At 45.6% G+C, this 15,416-nt stretch overlaps 1 protein-coding gene across 1 annotated transcript in view; it reads right to left on the bottom strand.

Moving 5' to 3' along the window:
- Nucleotides 1-15,416, bottom strand: part of LOC147709382 (calpain-2 catalytic subunit-like) — a 213,799-nt gene that overhangs the window by 26,554 nt on the left and 171,829 nt on the right. Inside the window, exons 15-18 of the mRNA XM_086927965.1 lie at nucleotides 14,513-14,570; nucleotides 13,785-13,849; nucleotides 3,546-3,614; nucleotides 2,388-2,466 (exon numbers count right to left, since the gene is read on the bottom strand). Coding sequence (XP_086784091.1) covers nucleotides 2,388-2,466; nucleotides 3,546-3,614; nucleotides 13,785-13,849; nucleotides 14,513-14,570 — 271 coding nt within the window. The remainder of the gene's footprint in view (nucleotides 1-2,387; nucleotides 2,467-3,545; nucleotides 3,615-13,784; nucleotides 13,850-14,512; nucleotides 14,571-15,416) is intronic.

Below are 15,416 nucleotides of genomic sequence, written 5' to 3'. Positions count from 1 at the left end.
GATACTACAAAAAGGACAGACCTAGAAGGTTTAAACCATAGCGGTTTATTTTCCGCTTATAAATCATCCAGTAATCGGCTAATATAGTCAACAATCAGTGAATCAATGTTTCAGAGTGCAACGCTCAGTTAAGCTACAGAATCAGTCAAGGAACTCAGTAAGGTTTAGCTCAGCAAAATACAGCGTGTAAAACGGGAGAGCAATCCAACATGGATTTGCCTCCTAAGGTCAGTGGGAAAGGGGTCTCTAACACACCCAAACAGGCATTTGGAATGTAATAGGTCTCGCAGTTGAGAGAGTTTGAGCTATTGGCATTGTAAATGGCACATGCCTTTTATTTACGTGTTGGTTTTTAAAACATAAATGAAAGGCATTGTAATTTACAATGCCAATAGCTTAAACTGTCGCAAATGCGAGACCTATTGCATTGCAAATGCTTGTTATAAGTGTCTCCATTAGTCCGGAACTCTGCTGATAACGCCCTTACATCACATCTCAAAAAGAATAAATCTTTGTCACCATGAACCTTTAAGAAGAGCCACTGTAATTATTCATCAGGACAGTGTTGGACATTTTGTTGTTAACATTACTTCATAATTTTTACATTTTAACTCTTGGTAACACTCACTGAAAATAGTCCCAGTTTAACACCCAAATACAGCAATAAGCAGCTACAAGATTACCAGTCAATCTTTGCAAAGGATCTTTTACTGCTCCAGAACACTTTGCCAGGTTTTAAGTAATTTTCGATCCGTTTGAGCTAGAATCAATTTTTATGGGTTAAAATCTGCAGATAATGCAATAATTATGGATTATGTAGCAAATGCTATAAACTCATAATTATGTGGAAAATGCTGCTGCTGCAGAAACTCATAATTCCAGTGGCCCTGGATTTAAGTGACTCAATCAATTAAAAGCTGGTAGGAAGGCTGGTTCCTTCTTTAACTTTCTGAACTACCATCATACCCTTCCCTTTCAGGTAGAAGCAACCCAAAGTCAGCATTAACCGTTCAGATTCAGTCTTTTTGTGATAGTGGAGTCCATGAAGTGGCAGGTAGAAGGCCAGCATGGCTGCATTCAGACGCAGAGACATTCTCCTCTGGACCCCTGGGGCCTCAGTAACGGTCCAGGAAAAAGAGGAAAGGAGCAAGATGCATGGATATTGTCAAAGAGATGGCCCAGAATAGAGGGCACAATATGAGGATTTATTTTTACGTTTACAAATGGCCTGAGACAGCTTCTTCAGAGAGATACCCCAAAGAAGGGGTCAATTTAAGTGGCCTTTTTTTAAAGGGCCATTTATTAGTGTAGCAGGTACTGCTGTCAGGTGTGTAAGTGGCCACTGCTGGGTACCAATAATGAAGCAGATGCAGCAGGACTGGGGACCAGGGGCTTGAGGAGCCCACTGCATCACAATTATGACCGTCTACCTTTATAAAAGAGGCATGGGATCTTATTTTCCTTTCTAGCATTAGGACAAGGGCTCTCTTGCAGAAAAACATGTGAAAGCTCTTTTTTTTTGTGTGAAAGGGACAGAGTCTGTTTCAAGATTGAAGTGATGGTCAGGCATGATGGGGCAGAGGTGAAAGATGCAGAGGAGACGGCCTGCTATGCAGTTATCATTAGTGCAGCAGGTGTAGTTGAATTGGGTCCAAGAGTGTGAGGGGCTCACAACACCCCAATTAGGGGGAGCGGTACTTTTGAGACAATACATTTTTTTTTTTAGACATATGCTGTTTCATAATTCCAATATTTAGTGTGGTTTATGAGCTATAGAAAAAGAACTCCTGAATCCATCTCATAAGCCCCGTCCTCTGCGCACAGCCAGGTCCCTCCCGCTCCCACGATCCTTGCCATAATGGAGGAGGGTGGAGTGTCGGGGGGGTTCAGAGCAGAACATTTTGAAGACCTCTGCTCTACACTCTTGTTCATTTTTTTCTGATATAGTGCAACATGGCCACAAAGGATAGTTCCAATGATCTTTTCATATATAAAAGACTGTTCAAATGAAATTCAAAAATATTAGCCAATATACATACAACTTTCTTTCGGAAAATATTTCCTACTAAACAACCAAGTAGGACTGGTAACTGTTGGTGGATACGCTAAGTCAAGGCTCTCACCTCCACATAAAAATATCAGGCCATGCTTAAGGTTTAGGTTATTAAGGCTGTACAAACATTACACTTGACCTCTTTCTGTCACATTTGGTTTCAAAATGTTTTTTCAGCAGGATTCTGATGGAGGCAAACAAAGGACCAAAACTGCATCTTCTAATACTTACAAGCTGTAAAAGTTGACGTTAGAATGGACGCCATACTGCCAAATGCACAGTAAAATAGATTTAGCATTTGTTTCCTAAATAAGTACACGTTGTACCCACTTACCTGCTTCTTCTAATGCTTTCCTCATCTCGTAAGCATTCATGTTCCCTGAACGGTCAACATCAATGTTCTTGTAAATTTTCTACAAATACAAAAAGATAATTTATTGGCATGAGTAAAACCTAATCTTTTGTGCACGCTTTATAACCCCGCAACACGCTTACTTCCATAATTCATTTGAATTTTAGTATATTACAAAACAAGCACACTGTAGCTATTCTAGACTACAACTTGCAGTCTATTTTTATGTTACAGAGAGGAGTGGAACAAGTGACATAGGCAAACCACATACTGTTTTATCAAATGATGGAAGTAAAAAGAAGGAAATGCTAGGAAGTATCATTATGGGTGCACACTGCTCTCTAAGCAAGTGGACTACAGCATAATTGAGGTTCTGAAAAGGACTTTATGGTAATGGAATTGAGAAATATATTTGAGAAATGCTGTTCTTTGACTAGCAGAGCTTTTTAGTGCCTACAGGTTATAGCATATTTATTCATTTTAGTATCTGTAGAGGAAACACTGCAATTTAAATCACTTATAGGAAAAGGTTTAATTTTAATATGGATCAAAGGTATGTTGGTTGTGGGAGTGCTCCCAACAAGATTTTGTTTTGTTTTTTTGAAATTTAAGATATTTGTCTCATGGGCAAAGAGAAGAAAGAATTCTAAACAGAGGAGTTTGACCCTGAAAATAAGTGGGGATCCTGCCATTTTGAGAGTGGGGACCATGCTGGTAAGGAATGGAAACCATGCCATACATGAGTGAGGGCCATATTGATTTTGAATGGAGCTCATACCATTTATGTTTAGGGACAAAACATGATTAGACACATTTATAAAGGAGACAAAACTTGTGAATCTGATTCTGGCCTACAGAGCCACTGGGAAGGAGTTGGAGTTATAATGACTGTTTGCTAAGGTTTTTTCTTTGTGATAATTATGTTGGTGAGTCTAGTATTCCCGGTAAATGTGACTGTGTGTCTTTGGAACTCATTTCCACAGTAAAGAAAACATTCCTCGTTGGCCAATACCATAGTACTATTTCTCTAGTACTGCAGGAGTGATAGCTTCATGAACCAAATCGTGTTCGGACAATAGTTGTGATCAGAAAACGAAAAGATCAACATAGGTCCAAATTACCATTGTCATCTTCTCTTACCTGATATTTTTGAATTTTTGACCATAGTATGTAGAACTCCTTTATCCCCAGCTTGCCAGAACCATCTGTCTGTAAGAGGTATTGTTAAAAGAAAAACACATCAAAGTGAAACTAGAAACATTGTTGTCGACCCGTTTCGTGAACGAAGAAACGGTCATGGCTTCACCCGTTGCCTGGGGTTAGGGGCCAGAGTTTGGAAGCTTCACCTGGAGTTCAGAGCCTGTTCTCAACAGTCTGCTGAACCCATTGAGAGGTGGTGATGAAGGACTGCCAAAATATAAGGAACCTCAGTGCTATTCTGCTGCAGCAACGACAGTGCTCCCCCAGCTTTGTCCACAATACATATGCACTAATACCAATTAGTGATCCCTGTGTCCGATCGTACCATGCAGGCATCACTCTTTCCAAGTCTTATCTTTCTTTCGGCTTACAACAGTGATATGGGCAATTGCTAAGAAGTAACAGCAGTAGTACACAACCAAACTAGAAAGGGTCTGCCCTCAAGGATAAATATTAAAGGCTCGCATGGAGTCCAATGATTTTAAATTTGCAACATTGAGCTCACCACAAAACACGGTCAGACTACATGATTAATCAGACCACATGTTGAAAAATACACATTTTTATTCTCTTTTTTATATATAATTTCGTAGTACATAAACAATTAAATAACAATTAAAATGGTAACGAATCACACTCATCAAAACTTCATATTGGCCCCACATCACCCTCTCATCATTCATCCAACATCATCACATCACTTCTCTTGCATATCCTCATACATTCAAGCAGCCAATTCCACATAAAGCAGTTCATACACCATCCTCATCACAATTCCCAGAGTGACACGCTGAAGGGGCCCTGAAGTGTCTTCTCAGCAGGGCGCCGGAGACTCAAGATCGTAATAGCAGGACCCACAGTAACAACGCCAACGCGCGTTTCGGTGCCTGGCCCGATCTATGGCTGCACCTTCATCAGGGTTTTCACGCCGGGGGAGTGGGGTAGAACACAAGAATTAACACAGCGGCCAATCTCAGGAGCGGGCCAACACAGTGGCCTCAGAGAGGTTATCCCTTCAATACCCACGGAAGGCGGGGTCGTGGTACTGCAGATTCAAAACGCCTATTCCAGAGTTCACGGGGAGGGACACCTTTGTACCCATGATAGTTCTAATCCAATATTCCTTTTTCAAGCAACGCAAATCCAGCAGGTCCTCATCCCAGGTTTTAAGGTACCGGCAAGTTTTCAGGGATCTCGTCCACAATGAGATTAACGGATACTACGTCTCAGCGGCAAGCGGAGTTTCTAGTAGTCCCAGGGGCTCGGCCGTAGACCTCAGCAAGGAATTCCGCGGGGATCTGGGCAACCGATTTTCGTGCTAAGATCTTTCTTAATTCTAGTAAAATAACTCTGACCGTGATTATTCCGCGTTCCGAGCCCCTGTCACGACAGGAAAGCTTCAAAGGGGGTCACAAATTGCGACCTACCTCATTACTACTAATGAGGGGGGTCAATTTGCGACCCCCTACAAATTGCTATATGAAACTCTAGGAGTTTCATACATTTGTAATAGCAATTACCTGATTGCGATTCGCAGAAAATTGCAATTAGGTAATCGCTATAACAAATGTTGATAAATGTGGCCCACTATGTAAACCATCTCCATGGTTTTTTTTTTTAAAGCAGAAATCAACACTAGATTAATGAGCACAGATGTGTATTTTAAACATAAGGGGCCCTGTTATTTTTGTTAAAATATGAAATGTGGGCAGGAGGGAGTAGAGAGCCTCTCCCAGATCATTTTCTTTAAAATAAAGAATAATTTTCATTGGTCACTCTTCAAGCACATATGGCCCAGTTATGCAGGCACTATGTAGTTAGAGATCAGGACAGCTTTCCAAACTTCGATTCGCTTTATAAAACTTTGTAGACAACAATTTACCAAATTTGGCTTTCACTTAGCGTAGCCAATTAAGGTCCAACATGCGAATTTTCATGCTGTTCCATGCAGGGGGAAAAAGTTAAAAGGTGCAGGGAGTGAGGAGAAGAAGGGTATTAGAGTCTCATAGAAAACTTTGCTAGCAATTTCAGCAAAACCAATGATCATATTTATGCAATACCTGGCATGAAAATAGAACTTTACTCAAAGTGTACTCAAATTGGTTTAGTGTAAACTCAGTCAGTAGTTTTAGAGAGGTCCGGCAGGCTTTAAAGGGTAATTAGTTTTGTATCTCTGCCATTAAAGATTGCTAGTCCTGTCAATTGCCTATAAATATTTTTACGGGATTTATTTTTGTCTATGGAATCTCGAAAATTATGATTTTTGTGTTGTGGAAAAATATTCCAAAGCTGTAGGTGGGCACCATGAGCTACACCAAACCCCAGATGAGTACTGGGGGCACTCAGAGGTGTGGAAAATGGTGATTACAATAAGCAAACAAAAAGGTTTGCCACAGTAAAATCACGTTTTTGATAAATTTGCAATTACTTAACCATTATTATACGCCTAGGAAAAAATGCAAAATTTTGAGAAAAAAATAAAGAAATATAAAAAACAAAAAAGGAAAAATATTAAAAACAATCTTAAAGAAAAATAGGAAAAGAACACTGACTGAGCACAGCCGGGATACGCCCCGGACATGGTTGGGCCTGCACCTGTGGCTTTGTGAGGTTGGGGTTTGTTGCTGAAGGAGAGGTTGGGTGCAGGGCCTAGGCTTAGGCCAGGCTCTGGAACCTACACTTTCTGCATATGGACGAAGGCCACTAGCAGCGGAGGCTAACTGCAACTCCAGAATAGGTCGCCGGGCCAATCCCGCGGTCAAAGTGGCTTGGCAGTGCTATAAAGTTCCAGTGCTTTAATGCTCCTGTGCCGAGAGGTTTCTCCCAAGTACTTCTTGTTGTCTTTACGCCCTGAAGTAACACAACACTCAACTGTGTCCTGGTCATGCAATAAGACTTTTTCACTTTGCCCTTTCAACCCAAAATCTTTAGTAATTAACTGTTCCTAAATTCAGAGGGAGTCTACATTGTTCGCAAAAATCTTTATGCATTTTACTGAAAGCTCACAAGAAAGCCCAGTCCTACCCTCCAAATGAAAAGTTAAGCCTTCTGGCTGTGCTTAAGCCAAGATTACAAGAAGCAGGTAATTTCGGATGTAGTTGTGTAAAGTCGCCCAATAATTACTCAAGGCACGTTGTGGTTTATCGCTATATTTATTGTGCGTACAAGCGAGAATGTACCGAGGAGCGCCGGCCGGCACTCTGCTCTCGGGAATGCTCAGCGCGCTAATGCTGCGCGCGCACCACGGCGCCAACATGGCCGCCTGCGTCACGTCAACGTGACGTGACAACAACTAGACCGCTACATATCTCCCCCTTTTACCAAACCAAAGTTCAGTCACTTACAGTTCGCAGTTTAGTTCAAAGTCTTGGAACCTGGCAGGCCTTACAACTTGTCTTCCGCTCCTGGTCACCTTACCAACGTTCCTTCGGGCCCCTTGGCTCTGCGTTTCCTCAACTTCTGTTCCTCCGCTCATCGCTCCTTCGCTGTTCATATTTCCACTCGGCCTGTCCATCTCTACCTCTGGAGTCTCACCCCTTAACTCGCCTTCTTGCTCCTCTCCTGCACCTGCATCTTCCATTTCTCCACTTCCGCTCATCCTGTTCTCTTCGTCCACATCTACCATGTCTTCACCTTCCGGACACCACTGTTCCCATCTCAATACCTTGTTGCACCGGGCCATGCGGTCCTGCGACCACACATTTCCATCACTGAGCAGGGCCGCTCGATCATAAACTTCCTTAACCTGCATCGGTTTGCTGTACTTGCTGTCTCCCTTTCTTTGTAGGGTGGCCAGCTTTACTCTCACCCATTCTCCTTTCTCTAAGCACGTGTCCTTCACATTTCTCCTCCTATTGTAGCTGTCGGTGTAGATGGCTTGCGCTCTTTCCAAATTGGCTCTTACTACCGCTGGAGACCACTCGCTGGTCACCACCTTTTCCTTCCAGATTCTGTTGTCGTGCGTGAAGGGTTCACGTCCTCTCAATATTTGAAATGGGCTGTACCCCGTGCTTGTTGGCGTTATTCTGTAGGCCCACACCATGTTCTCCAACGCTTTCTGCCAGTCTTTATTACAGGTGATGGCCGCTTGTATGGCCCCCATCACCACTCTGTTAAATCGTTCAACCAGTCCGTTGCCAGCTGGATGGTATATGGCCGTGTGTTTTACAGAGATGCCATTCCTCCCCATGAATTGCTTCCATCTTTCAGACGTGAACTGTGGTCCGTTGTCACTTAAGATGGACTTGGGAATTCCTTCTCGGGTGAATGTTTCAGATAGAAACTCCAGGATGTTCTCCGTGTCCATGGATTCGCTGACTTTTATTTCTGGCCATTTGGAATAACGGTCGATGAGGACACACACGTATTTCTGTACGCTCTGGTCATCCAGCACCGGTCCTAGAATGTCTATTGACAGCTCTTCCCACGGGTTTGCGGGATTGTCGAATTTCCCAAGGGCTGGACGTAGTGGTCTCAATGTTTTGTCGGCCCCTTGACATTGGGAACACTCCCTGACATGCCTCTCTGCCCTTACATCCATCCCTGGCCACCAGTAATTCTGTTTCGATCTGGACTTGAGCTTTCCTATGCCAAGGTGGCCTTCGTGTAATAAGTCCAGCAGCTTGTTGATGAGTGTGGACTTGGGGAACGTGCGGACCGGAATAACAGGCGGGGAGGCCGAATATAGTGAGCTATGTCTCTGGTTTTATTCAACAGATGGATGAAAATACAAAGTCACTGGGCAGTTAGGGATGGTGGATTTGCTTGATGGCCCGTTTCGATGAAGGATCCTGGATCAGGTGTGGCTTCCCGTTTTCCCCTTTCGTCTCCTCGGGAGGGCGCTGGGGCTCCACGGAGGCTTGAAGAAAGGGAGAGAAGCGTAAGGGCTTTAATCCGTGAAACACAGTCGGAATGCTGCCACCTACACCCGGGCGTGAGAGGGTATGAAAGAGGACGGTGAGGGAGGGACGGTAACGGGGTGTGGAAGAGGCAAGGAAGAGACGGGAAGGAAGAGAGGTGCCATGTGCTGGGTAGTGATTGGACTCTATACAGCGTGCGTGAAACAGGGGTTATATATATATATACAGTGACTCGGTGCTCGTGAATCCTACGATAATTACAGCTATCTCTATACAATTCTATATACAGGGGCACTGAGAAAGGGTGACGTGTACTCACGTGCCCCGCCGCAACTCTCGTCCGAGTTGCGGCCGCTCTCCAGCTTCCTCCTGAGGACGCCACCAGTCCTCCGTCCAGACGTCCTCGTCCTCCTCCTCGCTTCGATCTAGCCGTGCTGCTCTGCTCTCGGTCGGGGGTTCGTCGCTCTCCGCTGCCTCCTGCCACGAGTCGGTTGCTCCGAACGCCTTTCCTCTCTCCTCGGGGCTTTTTCTATCTTCCGGCTGGTTGACAGCCCTTCCACTTCCTGGGTCAGGGGCGGGTACTTCCGGGTTGAAAGAGGTCGTCCTGTTTCCGCTCCCGGGATCGCTGGTGAGGGTTTCCGGTTCTCCGCGTTCAGGGGTCGGCACCTGCAGGGGATGAGAAAGAAAGGGTGTCCGGGACGTTAACTGGTCGAGTGAGGAAGACAGGAGTCCCTCGCTCGGACACCGTCGTAAAGAGGTAGGTGCAGCTTCCGTTCCACAATGAGATTCCTGGGGGGGATTACTCTGTCTCCCGGTAGATGAATATGCCCTTGTCTCCTACTGCCAGTTCTTCTTTCACTTCATAAAATGGGTTGAGGTTGGTTCTCACCTTTTTCTTATCAGGCCATCCTTGTATGATGTGCGTTCTTACTTCCTTGAGGACAGAATCTTCATCATAGGCTTCAGTCCACTCTTGTATGCTGATTATCTTCTCTTGGTCCTCTATTAGAGCTACCATCTCTCCTCTGTCCGCTGGGTCTTCTTCTCCCGGCTCCATGGCCGCCGCTCGACTCAAGTAGTCCGCCACTCGATTCTTGTTTCCAGGGATGTACTCCACGTCGTATCTGAATTCCAACAGTTTTAAGGACATCTTCGATATCCTGGGTGTGGCACTGGCATGTCCGCACGATGTCAATACCTTCACTAACGGCTTGTGGTCCGTCTTGAGCAGGAATCGGGTACCCCATAGGAACTGCCGGAACCTCGTCATGGCCCACACTACCGCTAACATCTCCTTCTCGATGACGCTGTACTTGCCTTCTGTCTCCGTCAATGCTCTGGAGGCGAAGCTGATCGTCTCCATGTCCCCTCTTCCTCGGTCTTGCATGAGTACAGCGCCTAACCCCTTGTCGCTGGCGTCGGTGATGAGTACAGTGGAGCCTTGTGGGTCGTACCCCTTGAGTGGTATGGCTTCCAGGATTCCCTTCTTGATGACTTCAAATTCCGCTTGGGCTTCCGGTGTCCACTGAAATACTGTGCTCTCTCTGGTCAACATCCTCATGTTGTAGGTCTTGGATGCGAAATGTACCACAAACTTGCTATAGTACTCCGCCATCCCTAGGAACGATCTGACTTCCTCCTTGTTCTTGGGGGGCGGTGCTTCAGCGATAGCTTTCACGTTCTCCGTCTTGGGTGTGATCCCCTGTCGCCCAATTTCATGGCCTAAGTAGGTTACCGATTGGAGTCCCAACCGACATTTCGACCATTCGGCTGTGAGCCCTTTGGCTTCCAGCGTTTGTAGTACTTTTTCTAGTTTCTGGTCATGGTCTTTCCTATCTCTCCCCATCACTAGGATGTCGTCCTGGAAGTACTGTACATCTTTGCAGTCTCTGAACAATTGGTGCATCATCTTTTGAAAGACGGCTGCCGCCGAGGCTAGGCCGAACGGCATGCGACAAAATCTGTAGCACCCGAACGGGGTGATGAACGATGTCAGGCTCTTGCTGTCCGGGTGTAGAGCTACCTGGTGGTACGCTGATGTGAGATCAATGGTGGAGTACCACTGAACCCCTCTGGTTTTTGCCAACATCTCCTCTATCTTGGGAAGGGGAAATTTCTCCACCACTATGTTTTTATTGAGTTCTCTCAGGTCCACGCAGAGCCTGACCTTCCCGTTGGGTTTCATCACGACCACCAAGGGCGCCAGCCACTCGGCGCAGGTAATAGGTTCTATGATGCCCTTCTTCTCCAAATCTTGGAGTTCCGCCTGGACGGCATCCCTTACTGCAATGGGCACATTCCTCACTTTATGTGCTACTGGTGTGGCTCCTTCCTTAAGCACTATTTTATGTTGAAATTTTTCCATCTTTCCTACAGTGCCCCCGAACACCTTTGGGTAGTTCTTCTTCCATCTGTTCATGTCCGGCCATTCCTCCTGTTCTGTGAGCAGAATTTGTTCCTTCCCTCCTGGGTCGAGTTTTATGCCTAGGTCTCCCTGGTCTTACCATCCTAGGACGGAGGGTCCTTTCTCGGCCACATATAGTTTGCACCACGCTGATCGGCCTCTGAACTCGAACAGTAGGCGCCGGAAGCCTAGCATGGGAATGCGATCCCCATTATAGGTAACTGGCCGTATGTCTAGTTTCTCCAGATCCGGGCCTAACTTGGTTTGGAACTTTTCTTCCCACACTTCTCTCTGTATGATGGTAAATGGAGATCCTGTGTCTGCCACTACTGAAATGGTGATGCCTCCCATGGACATCTCTAGGACTGGTTTAGTCGATCTCTTGTCGTCTACGCTCAGCACCTGATCGTATATGCATAAGACGGTGACCACTTCTTCCTCTGTGGCTTCCTCCGGGTCTTCTTCGCTTTGGTCAACATATTTCACCACTCCCTTCTGTTGTTTCTTCCGACAAACCTTCTCGTAGTGACCTATGATACCGCAGTGCAGGCATTTGGCTCGGAAGGCCGGGCAACGTCTGTCGTGGGCTTCGTGGGACCCACTTCCACACCTGTAACACGTTTTCTTGTTCTCGCTGTTTGCTTGTTTCCCTTGCCATCTGCTGGTCCCTTTGGCTATGGGTTGTTTGTTTTTCTGGTCCTTGCGGGGATCTTCCTCCTGTACCCTGTTCACCATGGTTGGGGTGGGCGCCTCTTTCTTGGTGGCATTAGCGCACCTCTTTGCGAGTTCTGCCCTCTTCACTATGACCAGTACTTCTTTAAGTGTGGTGTCCCCACTCGCCCACAGCTTGTCTTGTACGTTTGCACTGGTGGTGTGCATGACCACCTGGTCTTTTATGAATTCGTCTTCCCACAGTGCGTATTTACACGGGGCTGCTAGCTTCCTCAGCGCTGCTACATACTCCTCGATGGTTTCTCCCACCTTTTGTTTTCTTTGCTGGAAGTTATATCTATCCACTGAAACACAGATGGTGGGGCGGTATCGCTCATCTAGGTCCTCCACTGCATGCGCATACACATCGTCGTCTGTATCTTCTCTCTTCTTCGGTACTAGACTCTTGTATATTCTCAGTCCTTCTGGGCCTAGATTTAGTAGCAGGATGCGTTTTTTCCTCTGAGAGGTGATTTTCTCTTCATTTTCGTCCTCCAGGACCCCTATGAAATTGTCTATATATTCCTTCCAGTCCTCCCACTTCATCAGTGGGTCTCCCGGTTTCGGTAGGAACTGCACGGGTGCAATCGCATACCCCGCCGGGGTACTCATCTTCACTTCCTTGGTGTTCGTTCCGTCGGTGGCCTTGCTCGGGGGGCTGCCTGGGGTGTTGTTGTCGTTCCCTGTGTGCTTGATTCTCTGGGGGCTCTTGTTACTAGACCCCACTTCCTCCACTTTGGTAGCCAGCGCAGCGCTCCCTGTGCGTGGTTGTGTGTGAAGATGGCAAGTGTGCTCTTGGCCGTCTGTGGATAGCGCCGTCCCTGTGGCCTATATGCAGTTCGTGTGCTGTACTGTGGCTCTGCCACGCTCCTCGGTTGCTCCGTACCTCTGATCGTCCAATGCGGCTGATTCGGACGTGTTCCGTGACTCCGCCGCTCCAGGCAGGCCTGTCTGATGTTTTGTTCTGGGCCTGGTGACCTGCTGCGTGTCTACCTTCGCCTCGTGGGAGCCACGTGGAGTGTTGTCCTTTCCTGTGCTCCAGCGTGGGCCTGGTCTCTGTCCCGACCTCGTCGCCACTGTAAAGTCGCCCAATAATTACTCAAGGCACGTTGTGGTTTATCGCTATATTTATTGTGCGTACAAGCGAGAATGTACCGAGGAGCGCCGGCCGGCACTCTGCTCTCGGGAATGCTCAGCGCGCTAATGCTGCGCGCGCACCACGGCGCCAACATGGCCGCCTGCGTCACGTCAACGTGACGTGACAACAACTAGACCGCTACAAGTTGGTATCTCCTGTGACCGGCTGCATCGAGAAATACTTGTGTCTTGTTAATACCGCAGCTCCTGAGGTTTTCATCAAGACATTTCATCTGTTCCTAGAAAGAGTGAAGTTCAAATGAACAGCGGTACAAAAGGGGGTGGTAATGGACGGAGCATCTGAACCAATCAAACACTCACACCCAGTCAAAAGATCTGGGTTTAATCCATCACCGTTCTTTAGCCCATTCTGCCACCGCAGTTCAGACATGGCCATATGCAAATCAGTCTGACCCTGTGCCTCATGGGAAGAGTCCAGCCCGAACTGCCAAGCCATGCCTTCCCTGGACCGGAAACAAGCTACCGAGGACCAGTTTCTGGCATTTCAGCCTTCTTCAGCCCGGCTTGCTTGAATCCAGTGGCAAAGTGAGCAAGGGACTCACTTCTGAGCATACCCTGCCAACTTATGGCGAACAAAGAAAAACCAAAGGAAATGATGGAAGGAGCGTTGACAATACAAACACTCAGCCCCAGTCAACTTACCTGGGTTTAATCCATCACCGTTCTTTAGCCCACTCTGCCACCCCAGTTCAGACATGGCTATATGCAAATCAGTCTGACCCTGTGCTTCATGGGAACAGTCCCGCCCGAACTGCCAAGCCATGCCTTCCCTGGACCGGAAACAAGCTTCTGAGGACCGGTTTCTGGCATTGAACAGCAGCCCTCAAATGCCAAAAAGCATGCAGGAATCGAATCTGATGGAGAAACATCATGAGTGTGTGTGTGTTGTGGCACCAAGTGATACAGACTGCTTTGCATGACGAAAAATAAAATGGCCACCGCTGCTGCTCCATATGAAGATGCTGAAGCTTCACCACACCTCACTAGTTCATTAGTTTCCCTCTAAAAGGCTCATCTGTCAAACTATTTTATATATTTAAAGGATACATCAAGAAGATCAACTATGGATTTACAGGTTTCAATGCTGAAGCCATCCGATTTAATGTCCGGACCTGAAAAATAAAGTTTATTGGTGAATTTATTTCAAAGTTAAGATGGTGCTGCCATGTTGAAATAAAGCCTACATTTAACACCAATTATGTGGTCTTATTTTCCTGGATTCAAAATGTCCTTTAATGCCACTGATAGCACCAGCTGCCTTATCTTCAGTGCCAGAGGGGTTGTAATCCAAACTCAAATAATGTAAAATCTGCATGGGGCCCTTATCCACCTTTCACAATCAGTCTCTCTATCCTAACAATTTTTTACATAACCTATTTAGGTGGATTTTTAAGGTGTGTATCAAATGTATTGATTGATTGTGTATTTCTTGTCGTTTAGTAAAACATTTTGTAATAGTCTTTCACCCCATTTGTTTGGGAAAAATTATAATTTGTTTGAAATTTGTCATCACATTGTGTCATATGCCTTCTTATGAATTATACTATGTAAAACGTTACATCATACTTTCAGAGTTCTTATCAACTTTTCTAGTAGTCATTTCACTGAAGGAGGTGACTTACATTAGTATGGCCAGTAGTGATTGGGTAAAATGCTACTATATTTGCTATGAAACAGCTGCATATCGGCCAATCGCTTCCACCGTGGAGATAAATAATTTCATTTGACACAAATTTGCTGGGTGTCTTGAATCATTTAATTGAAAAAATACTTACGCTTGGATATCACTCTCTTCAAAATATTGCACAGCTCGAATGCCGAAACCTCACTGTCCTGTGGAGAAATGCAATCATCAGTGACACTCAATACAAATACTCTTAGTGCCCTGTTAGGCACACAATGCCAGAGCTCAGGCCATCATGCTGACAGAAAGCACTCAACCTTGCACCTCTCACTAATCAACCCTAACACCCACTTGCATGCTGACAGCAAATATCCCAGACCTTTTGCCATCACCAGGGGCTCATCAAGTGTACACTATATAGCAGGACCCCAAACCTTTACTCTGTTCATTTACAAAATAGTGCAGATTGTGAAAATGGCAACACAAGACTGGAAAAACGCATTCGATTTTCAGAACAAATTTCACTAAAATAAGGGGCATCTAGATTCTCTTCTGTGTTAGTCAGCCTCAGTATTGCAGCAGACTGGAGTAAATCCATTGCACAGAGCTCAGAATCACTTCCTCATATGGCTCATAAAATTTGCTTTTATAAATAGTGGAGGCCTCAAACTCTCCTGAACAAACTTCAAAGAAAGATTCCTTGACCTTATATGATCCCACCCCATCAACACTTCACACAAGTTCAAAATCTTCAGTCCACACCCACCGTATATGGCCAAAGGCATGGCTCACAAAACTCTAAACAGCCATGCTAATTTTCTGCATAAATGGAATTTCTATAGGTTAATTTTGCAAGAAGGGAAGGCATAACCCTTGTAAGGCTTGTAAACTAAAGTTATGATTTTGAATTGGATTTTCAGTCTCAATTATCCCGAAAAAAAGTATTTAACATGGAGATGAGAGACGAGTTTCTATCTCTTTGTACTTAACAACGGTCCTTACAGAGCATTTTGCACTCGCCGAAATCAAAAGTTTATTCTAAAGACCCACGTACA

The sequence above is a fragment of the Lissotriton vulgaris genome, chromosome 6, assembly GCF_964263255.1.
Source record: "Lissotriton vulgaris chromosome 6, aLisVul1.2, whole genome shotgun sequence".
Taxonomy (NCBI): Eukaryota; Metazoa; Chordata; class Amphibia; order Caudata; family Salamandridae; genus Lissotriton; species Lissotriton vulgaris.
Note: the sequence above shows the minus strand (reverse complement) of the source record. Positions and strands in the feature narration are given on the sequence as shown.